The sequence below is a fragment of the Jaculus jaculus genome, chromosome 12, assembly GCF_020740685.1.
Source record: "Jaculus jaculus isolate mJacJac1 chromosome 12, mJacJac1.mat.Y.cur, whole genome shotgun sequence".
Taxonomy (NCBI): domain Eukaryota; kingdom Metazoa; phylum Chordata; class Mammalia; order Rodentia; family Dipodidae; genus Jaculus; species Jaculus jaculus.
The window spans coordinates 97,973,726-97,997,018 of NC_059113.1; the positions used below are offsets into that span (position 1 = coordinate 97,973,726).

General features: G+C 37.7%; 1 protein-coding gene across 4 annotated transcripts in view; it reads right to left on the reverse strand.

Annotated features, from left to right (window-relative positions):
* Lrba (LPS responsive beige-like anchor protein) overlaps positions 1-23,293 on the reverse strand; it is a 570,297-nt gene that overhangs the window by 367,492 nt on the left and 179,512 nt on the right. For all 4 annotated transcript variants that reach the window (XM_045131452.1, XM_004655860.2, XM_045131451.1 and 1 more), the window contains exon 35: positions 15,461-15,525. In XM_045131452.1, coding sequence (XP_044987387.1) covers positions 15,461-15,525 — 65 coding nt within the window. The remainder of the gene's footprint in view (positions 1-15,460; positions 15,526-23,293) is intronic.

The following is a 23,293-nucleotide window of genomic DNA, read 5'->3' on the forward strand; positions in this document are numbered from 1 at the left end:
ATCTTATAATACTTTTGTCCCTCTGCCTTCTAAAACAACTACTACACTATAAACATTGGCCTTAACACCAGAAATAAGCATTCCTTACATCTGACAATAATGTTCAGAAACAGTCCATTCCTTCATGTATGAAGACTCTGTAATGGTGCAAAAAAAAAAGCAGTCTTTCTTATAAGATTCCAAGAAGGACCGCTGTAAGGGAAAGAAGGTTAAGTCAGCTGTCCCAAAACACTATGAAGTGGATGACAGTGACACTTAGTCATCTACAAGAAGAATGCCCTTCAGATGTGGTCCTAGAGCTTTCATGGCCACTTTGACAGGCAATGTTTATTGTGCCAAGGGTTGTCTCACTTACTGCTTCATCGAATGGGAAGGCAAGTCATGATGTAAGTTAATAAAAGACATGAACATTTAATACAGAAGAAAAAAGATGTTAAATACAATGGAATTAGCTCAGCATGGTGGTGCTACATTTAATGCCAGTGCCTGGGTGGCTAACTCACTGTTCTGAGTCTGAGGCCAGCATGCAGGTACAGAATTCCACATCAGCCTTAGCTACAGTAAGACCCTACCTCAATAATAATGATGATAATAATACTACAATGGATGTTCACTCCGTGACTGACCAGGTGACTTGACACTGTAAAGGTGGTGAGCTAATCATTATGGGGCTCTCTCCCTTAGCACACCGTTCCACTGCCATGTGGGAAGAAATGTAATGCGACAAGGAGTTAAGAGCAGCTAATATCCCCTAATGTCAGTGAGTATCCACCACAGCAAAACATCGGGACTTGGTTAGTCCTTAAGTGCAAGAATGTGAATGATGTCAAGAAGCACATGACCTTGACAACACCTCAGGCCCCAAGAGAAAAATTCAGATTGGCTGACACCTCTGTGGCAGACTCTCAGGCCTAAGCAAAGCCTAGCATTGCTCAGCTCAGCCAAGCATGGACTTCAGACACAAAAACCATAAGATGGTGTATGCTAGTTTACGCTGTAAATTTGTGGAGATTTGATAGATGATAATAAAGTAATACAAGCTGGGCATGGTGGCACAAGCCTTTAATCCCAGCACTTGGGAGGCAGAGGTAGGAGGATCACCATGAGTTCGAGTCCACCCTGAGACTTCATAGTGAATTCCAGGTTAGCCTGGGCTACAGTGAGACCCTACCTCGAAAACACAAAACAAAAATAAAGTAATACAAGTACAATCAGAACATAAATATGTATTTGCTATAGTTAGTAAAAGCAAGCATCACCTTGGGCCATTCAAGTTGTTGAGGGTTTCAAAAGAACTAGAACCTGAAGACGGGCATTTGAAAAGTCAAAAAAAAAACAAGAAGAGAAAAAGAATTGGGGACTTAGTGAAAAGAATCAAATACCCTTTGCTGCCACTGACTTTTCAACAGAAGTTCTGTTAGACAAATAAGACAGGAACATAATTTTCTATATCACTTCACTCATTTTTCTAGTTACAAAGTCTGAGGATAATATCATTTATGTTATTAAAAATATGCAACACTTTAGGGCTGGAGAGATGGCTTAGCAGTTAAGGCGTTTGCCTGCAAAGCCAAAGGAACCTGGTTTGATTCTCCAGGACTGATGTAAGCCAGATGCACAAGGGGGCGCATGCATCTGGAGTGTATTTGCAGTCGCTGGAAGCCCTAGCATGCCCATTCTCTCTCTCTGTCTCTCTCTCTCTGTCTCTCTCTCTCTGTCCATCTTTCTCTCTCAAATAAATAAATAAATAAATAAATAAAATATATTTTAAAATATGTTTAAAATATATGCAATACTTTAATAACGGAATAAGTGAAAGTCCTCACATTCCTGTCCATTTCAGAAAAGGTCATTATCTTAACACTTGCTGTCCTTATCCTTATAGATCTGGTATTGGTGTGCAGTATGCATCTAATGATTAGACATATGTATCTATATGCAGGTACAAGTTAGTGTGTATATTTTTATTACTTTAGGGGTCATACTGTGCAATTTATTGACTTTGAATCGATGGTGCACTACAACACAGGCCAACCATGAAGGATTCCTGTGGCCTGGGTGAACTGTACCACAACTGATTAAAACAGTGCTGTGTTTAGATGGTATTCAATATCGACACTGGCGTCATCACTATCTAACCAGTCACCAAAATGAAAAATATGTGGCATAGACTACTCTTCCTTCTTCATCATCCCCACTGAGTAGACCAAGTCCCAACACCTCTACCTCTGTCACCTTACAATTGTTTCATTCAGTAGCATTTTCGAGTGCCCTCAGGCACTTAGCATCATGGCTGTGAGTGGTGCCACAGCCACCAACTCAACCTCTTTACATCAGACTTGCTGTTCTTGACAGTTCCTTCATCAGTCATCTTGCTATACCAGATGTGCCCATCAGTGCATACTTTGACAAGCTGAAGCCAATGCATTTGCATGGTCTCCTTATCAATCCTTCAGAGCCAACTGTGGGGTCCATCACTGCAAAACCCTTTATGACCCCAACTCCACTTGCCTTCCATATTTTAGTGACACTTTCTATATTGTACCATTTATCTCAATAATATACTTCCAAATTTATCTTCCATTCCAGACTACAACAACCATATCTGATTTATTTTTAAATCAGCAGAGCACAAGATAGTCTCCGATTGTTATTGGGAGCCCAGCAGTGCTTTTAAGGAAGAGAAGCAGAGTGCTCACTTCTGTCAGGCACTTCTAGGCTACTAAACATAAGGAGTACAAACTTGCATTAAAAAAAATCCATAAGGATGCCAGGAGTGGAACACACCTTTAACTCCAGCACTCAGGAGACAGAAGGAGGAGGATCTCTGTGAGTTTGAGGCCAGCCTGGGAATACAGGGTGAGTTTTAGGTTAGCCTGGGATAAAGTGAGACCTTACCTTGAAAAAAAAGAAAAGGAAGTCCATAAGGAATTTTCTAATAAAAAATAACTATATACAACTAGCAAGGTATCTATACAAAGTACCTTAGGGTTATTAAATATGTTCTTTTATTTGTTGAACAAGACATGGCATGTTCCTGGGCTTCCTCCTACCGAGTGGCTGCCTCTTCATCATCCACTCTGCTGTATCCTTTCACTACAGTAGCTATCACTGTTATAATTAGGGCTGAGCTGTCTGCTCCTTCCCATACCTACACTGGCTAATTCAGTTCTATGACCCGTACTACTCATTCCTAACGTTATTCCCCTAACACATTTATTTTTATTTTGGGCATGAGAGAGGCACTAAAAAAAATGGGAATACAAAATACTACAACCACTAAACAACAACAACATAAAAAACAGAATGTCAGTTCTTAAAAAATTAAAAACACAGCTTATAGTATAGTAATTCTGCTTCTGAATACATATCATACAGAAATGAAAGAAGGAACTCAAAGAGATATTTGAGTACAATTGTGTTCACTGAAGCATTATTCAAAATAGCCAAAGGGAGAAGCAACCCATGTTCATCACAGATGAACAGATAATATACATGGCCCATGATTTAAAATGTTGAATATTAAGATATACTTAAACAATGTTACTGAGTATACATTTTAACAAGTTCAGCATGACAAACTTTATGATAAGTATATTTTGCACATTTTTAAAGTAATTTTGAAAGTCTACTGAAATTAAATGTTATCATAAAATAAATTGACATGCTACACCTCTGTTTCAAATGATGCAATGTGTTCTTACTAGACAAGATTAAGTCTAAATTGCTTAATATAACTCATAAGGTACTATATGATCTGAAAACTGGATGCTTCACTAATACTTCCAAACTTCTTCCTTGCTCTTTTTTTCTGGGGGAGGGGGTCAAGATAGGATTTCACTCTAGACCAGGCTGATCTGGAATCCACTATGTAGTCTCAGGGTGGCCTTGAACTCATGGCGATCCTCCTGCCTCTGCCTTCTGAGTGCTGGGATTAAAGGTGTGCACCACCACACCTGCTTTCCTTGCCCATTTTGCTCCAGCCATCTGGCTTTCAATTTAATAGTAGACAAACACTGATCTTCTTTCAAGGTCTCGGGGTCACACACCTGTAATCACATCACTTGTAAAGTAGAAGCAACAGGATTAGGAGTGCAAAGACAACTTCAGCACATAGCAGGTTCAAAGCCAATGTAAGATACGTGACATCTATCTCAAAAATCAAAAAAAAAAAAAAAAAAGGTTGAAAACTGCTGTCTTTTCTTTATAACTCTTTTTCTATAAATCTATATTGGCCTCCTTATCAGCATTCCCCTCTTTAGTATTGGAGAATTATCATATTTTGTTTTAAGTTTCTCATTTATTCTGTTTGCTTATTATAATTTGTCCTCATGTCCTCTATGGAAGCGCAAACAGCTACGTGTAAGACTACAGAATACCACACAGCACACATAGCAAGCAGGTGCCAAGTGAATGGCAAGAAACGAATACTACAAGTCACCCTCCCACTTGGGTTCATTTTTGTTCTTTCTGTACCTCTAAACCCTTATTTTCTTTCTTAAAATTTTGCACATGTTTTTGAGTGTGCTATATGTGCACACATGTGCCCATGTGGTATGCCTTGAGCTCACCTGTGGTATCTGGAGTGGAACTGTTGGGTGTTCATCCATCACTCGTCTGCTCACTCTTATTTGAGCTGGAGTCTCTTACTGATCCCACAGCTTGATGGTTTGTTTCTATCAGCTACATTCCAGTTATTTCCCAGTCTACGCCCCTGGAGTCCTGGGGTCACAGATACGTGTGGCAATGCTCAGCTGTTTATGTGATTTTTACAGATTCAAATACAGCATCTCAGGTCTCCTAAGGTTGTCATGCTTGTACAGAAAGTACTCTTAAACACAGCCATCTTTCTAGCCCCTAAACCCTTAATTACTTTGAAGACTTTAATTCAAGCTTTTATCCTCTATGAAATATTCTACAATTTCTTCAAGCAAAGTCCTTCATTTTCTGCCAATTATATCTAATAATGATGAAATATATAACAAAATTATACTCATTTATGTATTATTATGTGAATCTATCACTAATATTTTATATGTATTATTCTATTTTCCCAACTGACTAAGAGTGTATTTTTTGCTTATTCTACTTTAAATCAACCACAGCACCTAAAAGAAATGATATAGGCAGGCTAAGCTCAATCATTATTGGGTTATATAAACAATAATAGTGTGTTTAGATATAAAGGGAAGCATTTATATTTTCCCTTCACAATTTACAAAATGGCTTTAACTCAGTATCTGAGAAGGTTTGAGTAACATACCTGCTATGTATTTTACATAAAAATGTTACTTGTCCTTCCATTAAGTACATTTTTATGACTTCACAAACTGAATTAAGATAGTTAAATGATATTTTTGTTGTTACAAAGATAATTTACCCATGTACATCCTTATTTTTCTAAATGTACCAATTACATGACTTCTAGCAAGTGAAATTTTATATGATAACTGTGTAAATTATTATTTCAAGTGAAGAATTAAAGGCAAATTAAGCCAAAGTTTTAATCACAGTAGGCAGGATCAAAATGTTGGGCTTACTCTAAATATTAAAACCTCCAAAAGCAAAGCATAAAATGATTCACATATTTTAATACTAAAGAGAGAAACTATGTATAATTTATATGTGGAGTGCAAAGAAGAAAGGGACCCACTTGTGTCAACCTTAGGAAACAAACAGCCTTATCAAGTGAACAACCATCAAAAATTCACACTAGAAGCTCAATAAATAATAGTAATGATGACAATCATCTCCCATTAGTACATTACGGCCCATTTTCCACATCTGATTATAGTATAGACCTTTGGTAAGCACACATACACAGAAATCCAACTTTTCGAAAATTACTGCTGTTTCCTGTGCTTTCTATGACCCCCATTAGCTGCAACTGTCAGATTTTCACTACTACACATGACCAATGATTCAAAGAAAAGGTTACAACTAACACTCACATACCCTGGGAAGTAAGAATGCGGAAGTGCCACACCTGTGCTTATCATACTTCTCACGTTGTGCTTTCTCTAGACTTAACTACAGAGAATCATCACAAACCAGAACTGAGGGGAAAAAAGGACTCTAAAGACTTCTAATACCGTAACCTCCATAAATTAACATAATCATTAATAGGGGAAAGAATTATGTCCTAACTACCCATGTACTTGTCTCCTTCCTTTCACCTCCCCACTCCTTCCCCATTCCTTCTTTCCCTCCTGTCCTTCTTCTACTTTCTTATCTCTCTGATAGCATATTTAATTCAGTATCATAAAAATCCTTAAATTGGCATTTCTATATTCATTTCTGAGTTAAAAGCACTTGTATCAACTTTGAGTGAAATATATAAAAGCACAAATATCTCAAAATGCACCTCCCTAGAGGCTCAAAAAAGAACAGGCTGGTAAGCAATAGGAGTTACATTCATTTGTTTTTGGTTCTGTTCCTAAGTTTCACACACATTTAAAGATGACCTAGATCCTTTATCTCGCCCAAAGAGCATTCATTATTCTCTAAAACTATGTACTGAGTCAGAGAGTGTACAGTGTGTCAACATCCCTTAAAAATCAGGAAGGAAACAGCAAGTATTTGACAAAACTATTTTTCCTGAAAATGTAAGAGCCTAATAATTTAATATAAATCTCAGTGTTAATATAAATGAAACAGTCTGATATCAGGCTGTTATTGTCCAAGATTGTAATGCACAATAACTCCTAGTTGAGCATTTTAAACAACTCATGGCATTACAGAGGCCACAACAGAAACAAAAGGGCCATTTAGTAAGATAACATTAGAGATAAAAGACACTCAGAACTATGAAAGAATTTATTCTCAAGGATGGGCAAAGAAAGAGAAAGATAGTTATGTCTAGAAAATGAAAAGGAAAAAATAATAAAATTTTGTGTCAAGCAATGATGGCTCATTCTGAATGCCAGCACTCACAAGGCTGAAGTAAGAGAACTGCCAAGAGTTTAGGGCAGCCTGAGGCTACACAGTGAACTCCAGGTCAGCCTAGGGTAGAGACCCTCCCATAAATGAATAAATGAATGAACAAATAAATAAATGGGGCTAGAGAGATGGCTTAGCACTTAAGGCACTTGCCTGCAAAGCCAAAGAATCCGAGTTCAATTTCCCAGAACCCACATAAGCCAGATGCACAAAGTAGCACATGCGTCTGGAATAGACGATATGCATAAATACTGGCTTAATTAAGTTAATAATTTTACTGTTATTTTAATTTCACTCAAGTCTGCTCAAAGTTTAACTCTAATTCCTTTTGCTCTACTAATTCACCTCCATTTTTCCTTATGACACTTTAATTTGGCAAATGATTTCATTTACATATAAGATGCATATGTATGAATGTATTGTATAATCACACAATCATAAGTATATTTTACAGGCTTGGTACATCCAAATCATCTTTTCCCAGTTAAGTAAATTTGGATTTTTTGAAAAAGGGAAAACAAATCCTATACTAACAATCATTTAAATTTAAGGCTAGAGATGTTGCTCAGTGGGAAGGTGCTTGCTTGCCCAGCATGTACCTGGGATCACACCTGGTATTACTTAAAAAAAGAGGAAGTGGTAAGTATAAGCCAGGTATGGTGGCACATGCCTGTAACTGCAGCAATTAAAATGCAAAGGCAAGATGATCACCTCAAGTTGAGGCCGACATTGTCTTCCACTGCAAGTTCCAGGCTAGCCACAGCTACATATGAGACCCCACGGGAAGGGAAGGCAGAAGCAGGAGAATCCTAAAGCTTACAGGCCAGCTGTCTGTCATTAGCAGCAGCATAAAAGAAAATACAAGTGGGAGGCAAGGACCAACACCACAAGGTTGACCTCTGATCTTAGCACACAAGCCAAGGCACATGCACACCCACAGACTACATGTACCTGACAAACACAGCTATGAAAACAAGTAGACTTCAGCAATTTCAGCAACAAGAATCCATACTAAAAGCAAGATTAATGAAACAAACTTCCACACACAAAATATGAAAGGACATGTTACACTGATAAGAAATGCTGACTGATAGTCAACAGTGGAAATGGCTTGACCACTTGACTACTGTAGAGTAAAATACATAAAAAAGACAATAAGAAACATATACTTATTCTAAGTATGGTGAGAAAATTACTTTTGATAAGCATTAATTTCAAGAAATAATAAACATAAATTTTAAGAGGAAAAGTCCCCAGCACATGCCACATCTAAACTACCCCCAAACACTTCTATACCAGCTGGTGCAGCATTGGAATAAGCAGAGATGAGAAAGGTTCTGCTTCCCTAGCTTACCCTCAATAAGATCACACCAAAAGAACTGTTCCACGAGCGTCTAAGTGCAGCGACCTCATCCTACAAATACTTTTACTTTAAGACACTAACCAGAAAGCACATGGTTCTTCAAGTCTAGGGTTTCTAACAAAAAGCTCTACTTTAATTCAGGTTTTCTCTTCCATTAGTAAGAAAAGAATACATTGTAGCCATGTTGTTTCCTTGAGTACAATACATATTTTTGTCATTAGGCCAAAGTACAACTCAGATTCAAACTATCAAGGATAACGGCCAAGGCAGTCATAATACAATGAATTGTGTGCTGGCTTCCCTCCCTGTTTCTCATCCTCCCTTTTCACACTCTTTACTTCCGCTCCACTTGTCCTTCTTCTTAATCTTCTATTCTACTTAGGGAAGGGCAGGGAAATGCTGAAGCTGCCACATGAGTGCACAGAAAGCAGAAATGTAATCTAAACAGTGAATTTTGAAGATGCAGAGAAGTCTATTACAAATAGAAACATTATGCCTTTTATGAAGGTTATTTACATATTCAGATACAAGTCTGAGTTATTGCTGTAATAAGCAGATACTGACTCTCCCAGGAGAACAATTTAGGGATGCATCCAACAGTACATGGGATAATTTGTTCTTTCTGTACTTTCCAAGTATGGAGAAAAAGGAAAGCCAGGGCAGAAGACTGAAAAGTAAAATCACAAGAGGATACAGAAGTTCTCAAAATGTATTTTCAATAAACTAAACCCAAAACTATAATCACAGGTTATGTTAAAGCTATAGCATTTAACAAGTTACAAATTTCAACATGAGAATTTAAACATTACATGTTTTAAATTTATTTATTTGCAAGTACAGAGAGGGGGAAAGGGAGGAAATGAGGGAGAGACAGAAAGAGAAAGGGAGAGAGAGAGAGAGAATGGGCATACGACTAGGGTCTCTAGCCACTACAAATGAACCTCAGATGCATGTGCTACTTTGTGCATCTGGCTTTCATTGTGTACTAGGAATTGGGGCAAGGTTGTTAGGCTTTGCAAACAAGACCCTTAACCATGAAGCCATCTCTCCAACCCGAAATGTTACTTTTTTTTTTTTTCGAGGTCAGGTCTCACTCTAGCCAGGTTGACCTGGAATTCACTATGTAGTCTCAGAGTGGCCTTAAACTCATAGTGATCCTCCTATCTCTGCCTTCCCAGTGCTGGGATTAAAGGCATGCACCACCACACCCGGTAAATGTTACATTTTTTGTTTATTTATTTAATTATTTCTGTTTTTCCAGGTAGGGTCTCACTCTAGCTCAGGCTGACCTGGAATTCACTATGTAGCCTCAGGGTGGCCTCGAACTCATGGTGATCCTCCTACCTCTGTCTCCCAAATGCTGGGATTAAAGGCGTATGCCACCACACCCAGCAAATGTTACATTTTTAATGCACTTCTAAATTAGGTTCCATGGCCAACTGCTTCCCTTATTTTTTTACTATCAAAATGTTTAAAACTGGGCTGGAGAGATGGCTTAGTGGTTAAGGTGCATGCCTGCGCAAACAAAGGACTCAAGTTTGATTCTCCAGGTCCCACGTTAGCCACATGTACAAGGGGATGCACGCATCTGGATTCCCTTTGCAGTGGCTGGAGTCCCTGGCACGCCCATTCTCACTCACTCTCTGTCTCTCTCCTCCTCTGTTTCTAATAAATAAATAAAAATAAATCTTTAATAATAAAAATACTTTAGAAGCTGTAGCAATGTCTTTATTACTATGAAATATGAATTAAGTAGAAACAAACAAAACCTAAAAAGGAAAGAAAATCAATAACATGAACCACCAGAAACTACAAGCATTGTTTGACATTTCAAGATATAAAAATTTCACTGACAAGGAAGCTACAATGAGTGTTCAGAATTCAGGATCATAAGAACAAAAACAGGACGACATAAATACATAAGATGTGTAGGACGGTCAGTATTAACCCAAAGCATCATTCTCTTCCACAAAAGGTGCAAGTCAGACAATTCACGAGAAAGACTAAGAGTCTACATTATCACAATTCACTAAAAATGTCACAGTAACACACAAAGCATTTGCCTAGATGGGAGCTGCGCAGAGGGGTGGGGGGCAGGGGAGACGGCTGAGAGAATAACCTGCTTGTTGTGCTACCTTGAGCCCCTGAGTACAGATGCTCAGCACCCATGTAAAGGGGAAGTGGGCCTGGCAGCCCTCCCAATCCCAGCTCAGTGAAGGAGTAGACAGAGTTCCCACTGGGACCATTAGCTAGCTAATCTGGTTAACCTTATCTGAAAGAAGAAAAGGGAGAGCAACGGAGGCAGATACAAAATGTCTGTATTGGAACGGAGTTGTGAACATACACATATGCAAGCAAAACAACTCTGAACAGCACCAGGATTGTGAAATGGTCTAAAAGTTATTTGATGGAGGGATCACAAGCCATCTACCAATCTAGTCTACTTCAGCCAGCAAAACAAAAGCCAAGACTGCTGGTCTCTTATTTAATATAATGTCATCAAAATATCTAATAATAAGCATAGAAATTGGAAGGCAAAATGTGAAATCAAAACCAAGAAGAGGTATAAGATTCACTAGCAAGGCACTAAATTTTAAAATATAGGTAACAATGTTACTGGGGCTAGTTTAATTATATTTTTCAATTCAATTTCAATTAAATATATTTTAAAGAAAAAGATCACTAACAAAACTCAAGTCAAATATATAAATAAATCAGTTAAATCTGAGATATGAAAGAAAGGGACCTACCACTATGAATTTAATATAGCACTAAACCCACACTTTTCTTTCTGGTTTTTGTTTTTTTGTTTGTTTTTTTCAAGGTAGGGTCTCACTCTAGCCCAGGCTGACCTGGAATTCACTCTGTAATCTCAGGGTGGCCTTGAATTTATGGCAATCCTCCTACTTCTGCCTCTCAAGTGCTAGGATTAAAGGTGTGCACCACCATGCCCAACCTCACTTTTCATTTAGGGAGCTCAAAGTAACAATAATTATCTATTAACTTCTATTAGTGTGGCACTATAGCACCACAGCCTAGAAGGCAGTTTTAACATTCACTACGAATGTAAAACAGGCTGGGAGGAGTGATGTCGGTCTGTAAACCCAGCACTTACTCAGTAGAGGTTGAAGGATCAGGAGTCAGGTCACCCTTGGCTACATAGCAAGTTCAAGGCCACACTATGCTACAGGAGATACTATTGAAAACAGAGAGAGAACATACAACCGGAAGGGCAGGCGGTTCATGCCTATAATCCAAGTTCTCTAGGGGCTGAGCTAGAGGAATGAGAGAGCTACAGGCCAGGCTGTGCTCCATGACAAGATGCCAGTCACACCACTCCAAAACGAGGAATGTAAAGCTTTCTATATAGAGAAAAAGTATGCCTTTCAGAAGAAATAAATTATAGGTCAATTACACCCATAATTACAAAGTAGAGAAGATGACAGTAAATTAAGGTGTGAACTCCCATGATCAACATGCCTGTTCAAAGTTAAAAATGACCTTACTTACAAAATGCAGAAATTTGATGTTTAACTGAAATTTGCTGTCAAAGTTTATTTTTTTCCTGGTAAAAGTCATCAAAGACACACTAGCTGATTATATCAGTGACTGTTAGCCATTTTAGCTCCATAAAATAAATTTATTTAAAATGGAAAGCTAATCGCTATAAATAATTGAATTCAATGCTATGAAATAATGTATTTTTAAAGTATCATATTAAACATGTAAGTAAGGGAAACATTTCTACCTAACAAAAATTACTTATGTCTGACCTAAGTAATTGATTTGCTAGTAATACCCTTCAAGTCTGATAACCTTATGCTGTAGTCTGTCTATAAAGGTCTTCGTGTTATTTAAACTAATAAAACATTAATCAAGGGCCAGATTTATAGCAGCTACTCTATAAATGAGGTCAAGGCAGGTCAGACATACACAATAACAAGAAACAAAGGTTGGTCTTGGCAGTAAAAAGAAAAATCCTTATTACTATTCTTCTTGCCCCTGGGATAAAGTTGAGTACTGGAACCCTCTAAACTACTTCACAAACATCCATTTCTTCAAAAGCATCCATTTCTACACAGACTCATTTTAGCCTCAAGGTACTGAACATGTATGCAAGAGAAATCAAATCCACTCCTTTAGAAAATAAACCTCTGAATTTTTCCTTTAAATATATCCTACCCTCTGAACAGAAGATAATTTTCAAATCACAGGCGTACTATTTTCCAATAAACATTTGTCTTATTTCCAACACTGTTTATAAGATCGACAGTTTGCATAAAAGATAAAGGCTGAGTGTGCTACAGGCAAAGTATCCTAACTATGAGAAGACATCAAGTCTAAACAGGGTAAGATATATAGAGGTAAGAAATAGAATCATAAAGGCCATGGAAATAGACTAGACATAAGTGTGATTAAAACGATTATTTTCCCAATGAGAAATACTAATTCTGAGTAAGACTATTTAAGAATAAAACATCATTTCTTGACAAAAATGTAGTTTTTAATGTACATTTTTATTATATAAATTTTCTTTAATAGAAACTCTACATGAAACGTAACTAGACTATTGTCAATTCTTTCTATATAAAATATACCCACATTAAATATGGTATGTTATTTATGAGGAAAGTATATAAAAGGTACAAAACAACTATTCACAGAAACAAAGTACTATTAAACATATACTCAATTCACCTAATTCTCTAAATTCACCTCAATTCTCTAAAGACCAGATTCAACCATAAGTAAGAGATGGGTTTGGGAGGGGGGACTTCTTTGTAAGAACATACATTCATGACAAAAAAAGGCAATAAAGATAAACATCAGGAAAGGAAAGAAGGAGGATATAAGCATGACTATGTCATAATAGGGCTGGAGAAATGGCTTAGCAATCAAGGTGCTTGCCTGGAAGCCTAAGGACCCAGGGCCTATGCCCCAGAACCCACATGCCAGATGCACATAGTGCTGCATGCACCTGGAGTTCATTTGCAGTGGCTAGAGGCCCTGGCATGCCCATTCTCATTCTCTCTCTCTCTCTCTCTCTCTCTCTCTCTCTCCCTCCCCCCCCCAATAAATAAATAAAAATACAATATTGGTTAAGAAATGCCATAATGAAATGCATTACCTTGTATGCTAACTGGAAAAAAAAATAGGTAACTGAAAATTTCTTTTAAAAATGAGAAATTCAAGGTTGGAGAGATGACTTGGGAAATAAAGTACTTACTGTGCTTATATTTAATTATGAAAAGACCTTTCCTCTCATCCTCATACTGTTTTAAAGTCAGTGCAAATATGGTTTGCTTATACTATACTCTCCAAAACAACTGGTGCATCACAAGCAGTGTTCCTGTCACTATAGCCAGTGGTCAATCTTAGCCATCACCCGTCTCTGGTCAGTACCAGCAGCTATGTGGTTATGACCCTTGAGTTTACATCAATGGTCTACAGACTTAACTAGTCACCACATATTTAACATCACCACTTGAGATAATGAGTGAATTAAAAAAGAGAATTCAAAACCATTACCTCAATAATTTAATTCTTTCTTCCCCACTAATTGCTTCTATCATAACCAGATGCATATATTTGATAGGAACGCCATGCTTTCAGCTGTGCAGGGAAGAATTCTTAGAGAAATTCTTGACTAAAATAGGTTTTGCACACATCCACATCAAATCCTGCTACCTAAATCTTTAAAGTATATCTATACACAGTCCTCTGTAATTTCTGCTATGCTCTACATCATCCACATGCTTAACTAGGATTACTACTTTGCCCTTCAATAAATCTCTTAGCTTACCTTCTATCCTCCAATTTCTGTGTTAGTGAGTGATCCTTTTAAGACATATGAGTGTTCCTTGTCTATTCAAAGTCTTGAAGTGACAGTATTTTCCTCAAAAAAAAAATACTGAAGGCTCTACACAAACTCTTGCTCCATATTATCTCCTGATCTCATTCCATAACTCTTTTCACACTGGTCACTCTGTTCTTCCTATACTGGTGTCATTCCTAAGACACACTAGAGAAGATCACATCTGTACATTGGCTGTTCCCTTGCCCTAGAATATCTGTCCCTGAGTGTCCCTAACGTTATTTCATGTGCATGCTTTTGTGCTTGCCCAAACATCATCCTGAAGAGCCCAATATGTCCACTATATTTTAAATGTCATCGCCCAAAAGCCCAATATATCCACCATATTTTACAGTGCAAACCACATCAATTGTTTATATTTCCTTCAAAAATCTCCCCAAATAGCATCTCATTCACGTGTTATACATTTTACTTCTGTTGTACTACTGATTACTGTTCTCATATTCTACAAATTAATTTGTTAGCTGTTCTTAATATATCACTGTCTGTTAGAATGTAAGATATATGACAAAGGCTCATTATTTTTAATGCACTATTCTCACTTTTAAAAAGAATTTGAGGTACATATTCAGTGTGAAACAAATACTGACTTAGTAGATGAAGAAACTAAAGTTCATGGTAGAAAAGGGGTTTGATAATTCACAATAATAGCTTCAAAATCTTGAGGGATCAAAAGGGATGCAAATATGGGTCTATTTTTTAATGTTTTTGACAAAATACCTTCTAATTTACCCATATGTCCCACATTTCTAAAGGCTACATGACTGATAATGCTGCCCCTTGAAAATACAGCTCAAGCATCAAGTTCTACCAGTGAACTTGCCAACTTCACCTCTCCTATTCCCCAGCCCAGTGGTTTGCCAGGCTCACCCAGGAGAGGCCCACCCCGATGGTAATGAACACCAGACACCCAAGACTCATCAAAACGTCAGGAATGAGAGAAACCCAGTGCTTAATGCTGGATGAGTTATCTCTGTAGCACCTGCCAGGCTCAGTGACCACTGCACAGGAAGTGGTAGAATGAATAAGTGCTGCTCTCACTGCTAGCCAGAGAAGCTTCTCTGTGGAGATGGCAGTGGAGGACACTGAAGAGACTCAAAATACATCAAAGAAGAAAGTTAGAGGTTGTTGATAGCTCAACACTAAATGAACCACGTATTTAAAAAAAAAGTTCTAATACATTATTAACTACAGCAACAATACATACAGAACCACAGAGCATTAGTTCATTTGGGGAGCATACAGTAAGAATTTAGAGAAAAGTACAAATGAAAATAAATTACCTTCCTTCATTGACAAGTTCAATAAACGCAAGGCCTGCGTTCTTCTGAATAGAATTCTGCCACTCCTAAAAGAAAAAAAAAATAGGGACAATAGGTGAGGAAATTTTCATTAAGGTTATTTCTTTCAACATACCAGTGAAAAACATCACCCACATAAATGTCCCAGACCTTAAAGGAAAGGTTATGGTAAACACGTTGATTGCTCATCAAAGCCCTATGAACACATGAAGACTAATACTAAAAAGTGCATGAAACAGGTGAACATGACTTAGCATAAATAAGAATGTCAGTATCTTGTCATTTTTGCACTCTACTGCTGTATACTAACTTACCTGATGCAATCAAGCATTAGGTTCTAAGGCAACAAAAAAGACCAGGGGAAGATAAATTTTGGCTTTATTTTCTTTTAATTTAAGAAAAATCACCAAAAGTAAAATACAGAACAGAGCATAACTTATCTAAAAAAAAATAATGACTAATGATGTAACAGAACAGTGAACTGGAATAGATAAGCTAAGAAGCCACAATCTACTGCTCTATACTAGCAATAAGTGACATAAATTTTTAACTGTACTTATTACTATTAAAAATTTAACTGTTGAACTGGAGATGTGGCTTAGCAATTAAAGCACTTATCTGTGAAGCCTAAGGACCCAGATTAGATTCTTCAGGACCCACGTAAGCCAGATGCACATGGTAGCACATGCATCTGGAATTGCAGTGGCTGGTGGCCCTGGCACGCCCATTCTCTCTTTCTCTCTCTCTCTCTCTCTGTTGCTCTCAAATAAATAAAAATAAAAATAAATATTTTAAAAAATGAACTGTTAAGCCGGGCATGGTGGTGCACGCCTTTAATCCCAGCACTCGGGAGGCAGAGGTAGGAGGATTGCTGTGAGTTCAAGCCACCCTGAGACTCCACAGTGAATTCCAGGTCAGCCTGGGCTAGAGTGAGACCCTACCTCGAAAAACCAAAAAAAAAAAAAAAAAAAAGAACTGTTAAATTTAACTGTAAAATGTATCTGTTAAATTTTATCCACTAAAACAATATGCACTATAAAGGCCTAGGAAGGAAATCAAATATAAAGTTCAAATCAATTCTTCTTTAAAACATATGTAAAATAAATAAACTTAAGGAAGAAATGCTACCATGAATTGAAATAAACTACATTTGAAAATGCAAGTGGATATACCTATGCATATGCACAGTAATTTGTAGGTCAGTATCTACATATGTAGAGCTGTATATATGGGAGGGTGTGTGTATGAGTAATGTGGTGGGTGGATATGTATGTGTGGTGGTTTGGATCAGATGTCTCCCATAAACTCATGTGTTCTGAATGCTTGGTCCCCAGCTGATGGCAATTTCTGAAGTGCAGTTGTGCAGTAAGAGGTGTTATTGTGGGCGGGCGGGGGGGGGGGGAGGATTGGGGTGTTGACCTTGAGGTTTATAGCCCCAGCTTGCCACTATTAGTTTGGCTCACTCTCCTGCTGCTGTTTTCCACCTGTTGTGGCAAGGAGTGATGTGCAGCCTCTGCTCATGCCATGCTGACTGCTGCTCTCAAGACTGTAAGGCAAAATAAAAACCTTCTCTCCCATCAGCTTCTTTTGATGGGGTACATCTCAGCAATGAGAAGGTCACTGAGGCAAGGTGTGTGGGGTGTGTGCATGGGTGTGCCCCACATGCTTGGCTGTGGTGAGATGCACTGGCCTACAGTAAATGGGGTGCAGAGTCAGGTGTCCTACTCCATTGCTTTTCTATCTATTCTTGTTTTCAGCCCAAGTTCCCAGAACTTGCTGGGTTTTGTCCATGAGCTACGGCAACTTCCAGGTCTCTGCTCCCTAGCAGGACTGGGATTACAGTCAGGCATAGACACACACAGCCACCTGTGGTTGGCTCTGAAGATTTGAACTCCTGTGGTCTCAGGCTCCCTCAGGACATCATACCTGAACAGGGAGCACACTTAACCACTGAACCATCTCTCCAGCCAAGCCCTTGGTATATAGTACTCCTCAACCATACTCCTTTTGTTCTTTCATGAAATCTAAAATAAACAACTACACTATAGCTACTTATCACTGTTCATCATAAGCCACATTTATATTTTATGACTATTATAACTTCAAGAGATTTAAACTGTATGCCACTTTACATTATTATGTGCATGCACACATGCCTTCTCTGTACTTTCTCCTTTTTCACAACAACCTTTATTCCGGATTTGTTGTGCTCTGAAAAGTCCTAGGTGGCTCTGGGGACTAAAAAGGCACACTGAGATCATGCTGAGTCACTTCATTTTATTAACAGAGTCAGTATGATCATACCAACAGAACCTATAGAGTGGCATGGCAACAAAATTCAAAATCAAGCAGACATTGGAAGGTAATCACTGACTATATTGATTTGGCTATTATTTTAAAATACCATAATCATTAAAGGCATGATTTTTTATTTCTCTGTAATCCACTTCCAATTCTTATTAATATTTAATTAAAAAGCCATAATTGTTGACTGTCACACTTTACTAAAATATAATCTTTGGTTGCTGATACTCTTAAACCATACAACAAAAATAGTACATATCAGTGAAGGGTGAAATCAAAGAAACAAGATTCCACCAAACATCACATGTGTGTTTTGTTGGTGAAAAAGAGTTTTAGTCAAGAATTCTATTCAGTATAAGCAATGCTTATAAAAAATAATTTGAAACCCATAATAATAAAATTTTTCTTTTTGTGAGAATCTACATAATCAAAGCCAGCAAGTTTCTCTATAATAAAACACTCTCTACAGTAAGTTGTGAAAGTTGCCAAAACTAAAAAGAATATTCATTAATCATACTATTCTAAAGCATTTTTCTCCACTCAGAAACAATTATCAACGAAGGCGTTCGTCTAAACAGTTTCATAAACCACAGCTCAATACAACCTCTAGTGAGTTTGAATAGTTGAAAGAAAAGCTGAATGGTCATCATCTCTCATGATCATCTCAATATTTCATCAGAGGGTTTACAATTATATAGCAATATGAAATGCACAGTACACTGAAAGGTCTTGGTTATCCTTCCCCCAGAGGTATCGATGAAAACACGTTAAAAGCCTCAAATCCAACCACTAATGCAACTAAGTAATTTTAAAACACACTTCAGCACTTTTAAGAGGAAGGACTCAAACAGCAGCACAGTCAATAATTTCATACCTGTGCCTGAGCTGCACTGAATTGATTATCACTTCCTAAGACCATAATTGTTGACTAGCCACTTTTTACTAAGATACAATCTTAGGGTATAAATGCTTTTAAGTTATGAAATAATGACAAATACACACATTCAATAAAGTCTATTAAATAGAGATCCACTGAACTTTAACTACTTGGAAGTAAAAATGGTTTTTAAGAGAAAATAAAGAATTTATTACTAATATTATGTCTATTTCCCCTTATACACACAGTCCACAAATAAACATGGAGAAAAACAAATGTACTGAGTAGTTATTCACTTAAGTTATCTTAATGCAATTCTAATTTCCTTAGAGATAAACTCTAGTTTTCCCAAATTTCAGTACCATGAAAACATACTGGGGGGCTGGGGAGATAGCTCAGTAGTGAGCTGATGGCCAGGATCCGATTCCCCAGTGAGTGCAAAACCAGATGCACAACATGACTAGTGTATCTGGAATGTGTCATTAGAGGTAAGAGGCCCTGACATACCCATTCTTTCTCCCTCTCTCTCCCTCCCTCCCTCCCTCTCTCTCTCTCTTTCTCTCTCTCTCTCTCTCTCTCTCTCTCACACACACACACAAATTGATTATATGTTTTAAAAATATATTTTAATGTCTTGAAAGCACTACATGAATTTATCTTAATTTTAAAGTAATTCCTAAACATTAACGTTCACGCATATAAAGGATTTTAATGATTCAAATAAACATGTGTGGGTTGATGTGAATGATAGATATGCTATTCACTCTGAACTCTTCATCACACATTTTATGCAGTTATTGAAATTCCACAGTGACCTATAAATTAAAACACACAATGCTGGGCTGGTGGGATGGCTTAAGTGTTTGCTTGCAAGGATGGTTAGCCTGGGTTTGATTCCCCAGTGCCCACAAAAAATCAGATATACAGGGCTGGAGAGATGGCTTAGCGGTTAAGCGCTTGCCTGTGAAGCCTAAGGACCCCAGTTCGAGGCTCAGTTCCCCAGGTCCCACGTTAGCCAGATGCACAAGGGGGCGCACGCGTCTGTCGTTTGCAGAGGCTGGAAGCCCTGGCGCGCCCATTCTCTCTCTCTCCATCTGTCTTTCTCTCTGTGTCTGTCGCTCTCAAATAAATAAATAAATAAAATTTTTAAAAAAAATCAGATATACAGAGTGGTACATGCCTCTGGAGCTCGTGTGCAGTGGGGAATGGCCCTGGTGTACCAATTTCTCTCTTGGTCTCACCATCCCTCTTCTTTCTCCTTGCAACTAAATAGTAAAAATATTTAAATAGTACTGACATTAGTGATGGTAAAATGAATATGCCCTATTTTTGCTTTTCTTTAATTAAGAAACATTTGTAGTACTGATTCAATCTCATTCTTCATTATTGGTCTATTGTACTCTGATTTCATTTATTTAGTATTTTACTTAGCATAGTATTTTGCTTATTTTAGTTCTCTATGAAAAAAGCAACTCTTGATTTTGTTATCTTTTGTATATGCTTTTATTTCTAATTTCTTACTTCCTTACATTCATCTTCAGATTGCCTTACTCTAGCTTCTAGGTATTTTAGTTAATGTGAGATTGTGATTTTCCTCATTTTTCAAGAATGGACACTTACACACTTCTTAGTATGTTGTTTTGCTGTTTCACCTACGTTTTGGTAAACTGGGACTCTACTTATTTTAAGAAATTTTAAATTTTAAATTTCCCCTTAACATATTAGAGTGAGTTTTATTTACATGGACTTACACAACTTCCAGCAAGTTCTACTTATTGTGGATTTCAAATTTCATTCAATTGTGAGGAGAAGAGAAATGAGAGTTTTTATTTCCATGACTGACACAATTCAGACCAGTTTAGGTCCTAATAAATAGCCTACTCTGGAGAATGTTCCATGTGCTAATTGAGAAAAAAATGTTCATTTCTTTTTGTTTTTTATTTTTGTGATGTAGTAGCTTTACTTGTTAATAAGGTTTAATTTGGGCTGGAGAGATGGCTTAGTGGTAAAGCACTTGTCTATGAGTCCTAAGGACCCTGGTTCAAGGCTCGATTTCCCAGGACCCAGGTTAGCCAGATGCACAAGGAGGCACATGTGTCTGGAGTTCCTTCTTAGTGACTGGAGGCCCTGGTGTACCCATTCTTCCCCCCCCCCCCATCTCTCTCTCTCTCTGCCTCTTTCTCTCTCTGTCACTCTCAACTAAATAAATAAAAATGACCTTTTTTAAAAAAAAAAAAATAAGGTTTGTTTCTTTTTTATGTACTTAGCCAACTAGTGACTTTCATACATACATGCACATATTTTCATGATGGTCTTTTTCTTGCTAGTAGATGTAGGACTCCTAAGCACTTTTCATAAGACCAGTGACAAAACACCTCCAAGTTTGCTTGTTTTGTAAATTATTTCTCTTCCCTCCCCATCCCCCACCCCTGCCCTTGTTCATGAAGGGCTGAAGCAGTTTTATTTAACGACTTTAAACATGTCATTCTAATTGCCCCTGGTTTTCTGTTTCTACTGAGAAACCTGCTGATAGTCTTGTGAGGAGTCCCTCCCACTTGACCAGATGTCTTCCCTTGCTGGTTTTAAGGTTTGTTTTGTTTTTGTTTTTTTCTTTGTCTTAAGACTTTTCAACCTCACTTGGTCTATTCTAATGGAGAATCTGATCTTCTGAACAAGGATGTCCACATTTTCCACCTAGGCCGCAATGTCTATCAGCATACTTTTGCTAAGTAGGTTTTCGTGCTTTTCCCTACTCCCCACAGCCCATACTCAGAATGTGATCATCTACTTTTTTGGTGGTATCCCATAAATCTCATAGGACTAACCGATTTGACTGACTGATCTAAGTTATTTCAAAAGACATACCTTGAACTCTGAATGTTTTTCTTCTGCTTAATCCAGACTGTTGTCAACCATCTAAATAGTATTTTTAATGTTACTTATTGAGTTTTCAGCTCTAAGATATGTTTTATTCTCTTTTTAATTTTTTTTTATTTGCATGAGCACCGGGTTATCTGGCGGCTGCAAACAAATGCCTGTGCAAGTTCACATGGATGGCTAGGGAACTGGACCCAGGCTGGCACATTTTGCAAGCAAGCACCTTTATCCAATTAGCCATCTCTCCACCTCTTGTTTCAATTTTTTTTTTTTGTCATGTGTCTTGTTGCTTAATTTCTCATTCATATCCTGAACTGTTTTCCTCATTCACTGAACTGTCTTTAACAGCGAGTTACCTTGAAATCATTTAACATCTTTGTTGAGCAAGCTTCCCTATTTCCTTTTCCTTGAGTTCTGCTGCTTGATGTTTCTTTGCATTTCTTTGAGAGCTTCAGGTTCCCTTGCTGTTTCATGGCTCCTATGTCCCTAAACAGATATTTGTATATAAGGCTGTTCAGCTGTCTTTAATAATTTTATAGTCAGGCATTTAAATAGAAGGCTTTCTGTTGGCCCTGTGGTCTTCACTGTCAGCTGGGTAACAGTGCACCAGCTATGGGTCCTGGTGAGTATCTGGTGTAATCTCCAGGTAGCTTTATTGTATACAACCAATGTCAGGAGCACTTGCAGGTTTCCCCATGGCCTGAAATCTAAGGGATGGGGAAAATGCTCCAACAGTAGGATACGGCAATCTTAAGTAGGTTAGGTTGATCAGTAGCTCAGGATTTGGCACTTGGGACCATGGGTCCTACATACTCAAGAGTTTCTATGTCTTGTGCAGAGATGTGGGAATGGCAGGCATAAGAACAGGATAAAACAGCAGAGAAGGCAGGAAGCAGAAATGCTCTGCTGAGCCAAGTATGCAGAGCACAAGTGCAGCATTGGGGCAGATTACCTGCTACCACCTGTGACACCTGCAGACACTTCATGGACCTGGGCTGGTAGAGCCACAAAAAGAAGTTAGTGGTTCTGGCCACAGGGGGTATATTATAGTTCCTGACTATTTCCTAGGCCTGCAGGTGGGTACACAAACACACACACACATTTTTCTATGTGAACAACAGCTTCCATATTACTCTGGAAAGGACAAGCATTCAACTTTTTCAAATATTGATTTCAAAATTATGAAAAAACAAATGCATTACAATTAATAAGAATTTGTGTTGTCCTAAAAGCCAATATTCAAAACTAACAAATGAAATAAACTTTAACTTAATTTCTATTGTTTATGAAATTACATCCTTATGAAAAGTTTTTATCTTAGAAATTAAACATAATTTATATGTATGAAAGGAGCTAATAATAACTTAACAAACATCTAAACAAATACTGAGCTATTTTGTTCTCCTAACACAAATTTAAAAAAAGTTTGTCTCAGAATTTTTGCTTTTTTAGTTTGTTTGGTTTTTTTGCTTGTTTCTGTTTGTCATCAAAGTTTGGGGGGGGTGTTTTAGTTTTAGTTTAGTTTTGTTTTATGGACAAGGTGTCAGGTAGCTAAGGCTGGCCTCAAACTCCTTATATAGCAGAAGCTGGCGTTAAACTCCCAATTCGCCTATAGCCCTCATTCATAGGTTGGAATTTGGTGAATGCACCATCACATCCAGCTTTTTTAAAACAGGTCTTGTTGCCTGGGCCCACCTCAAAATCCCAGGCTCACACAGTATTCCTTCCACAGACTGTTGAGTTTCTAAAATTATAGA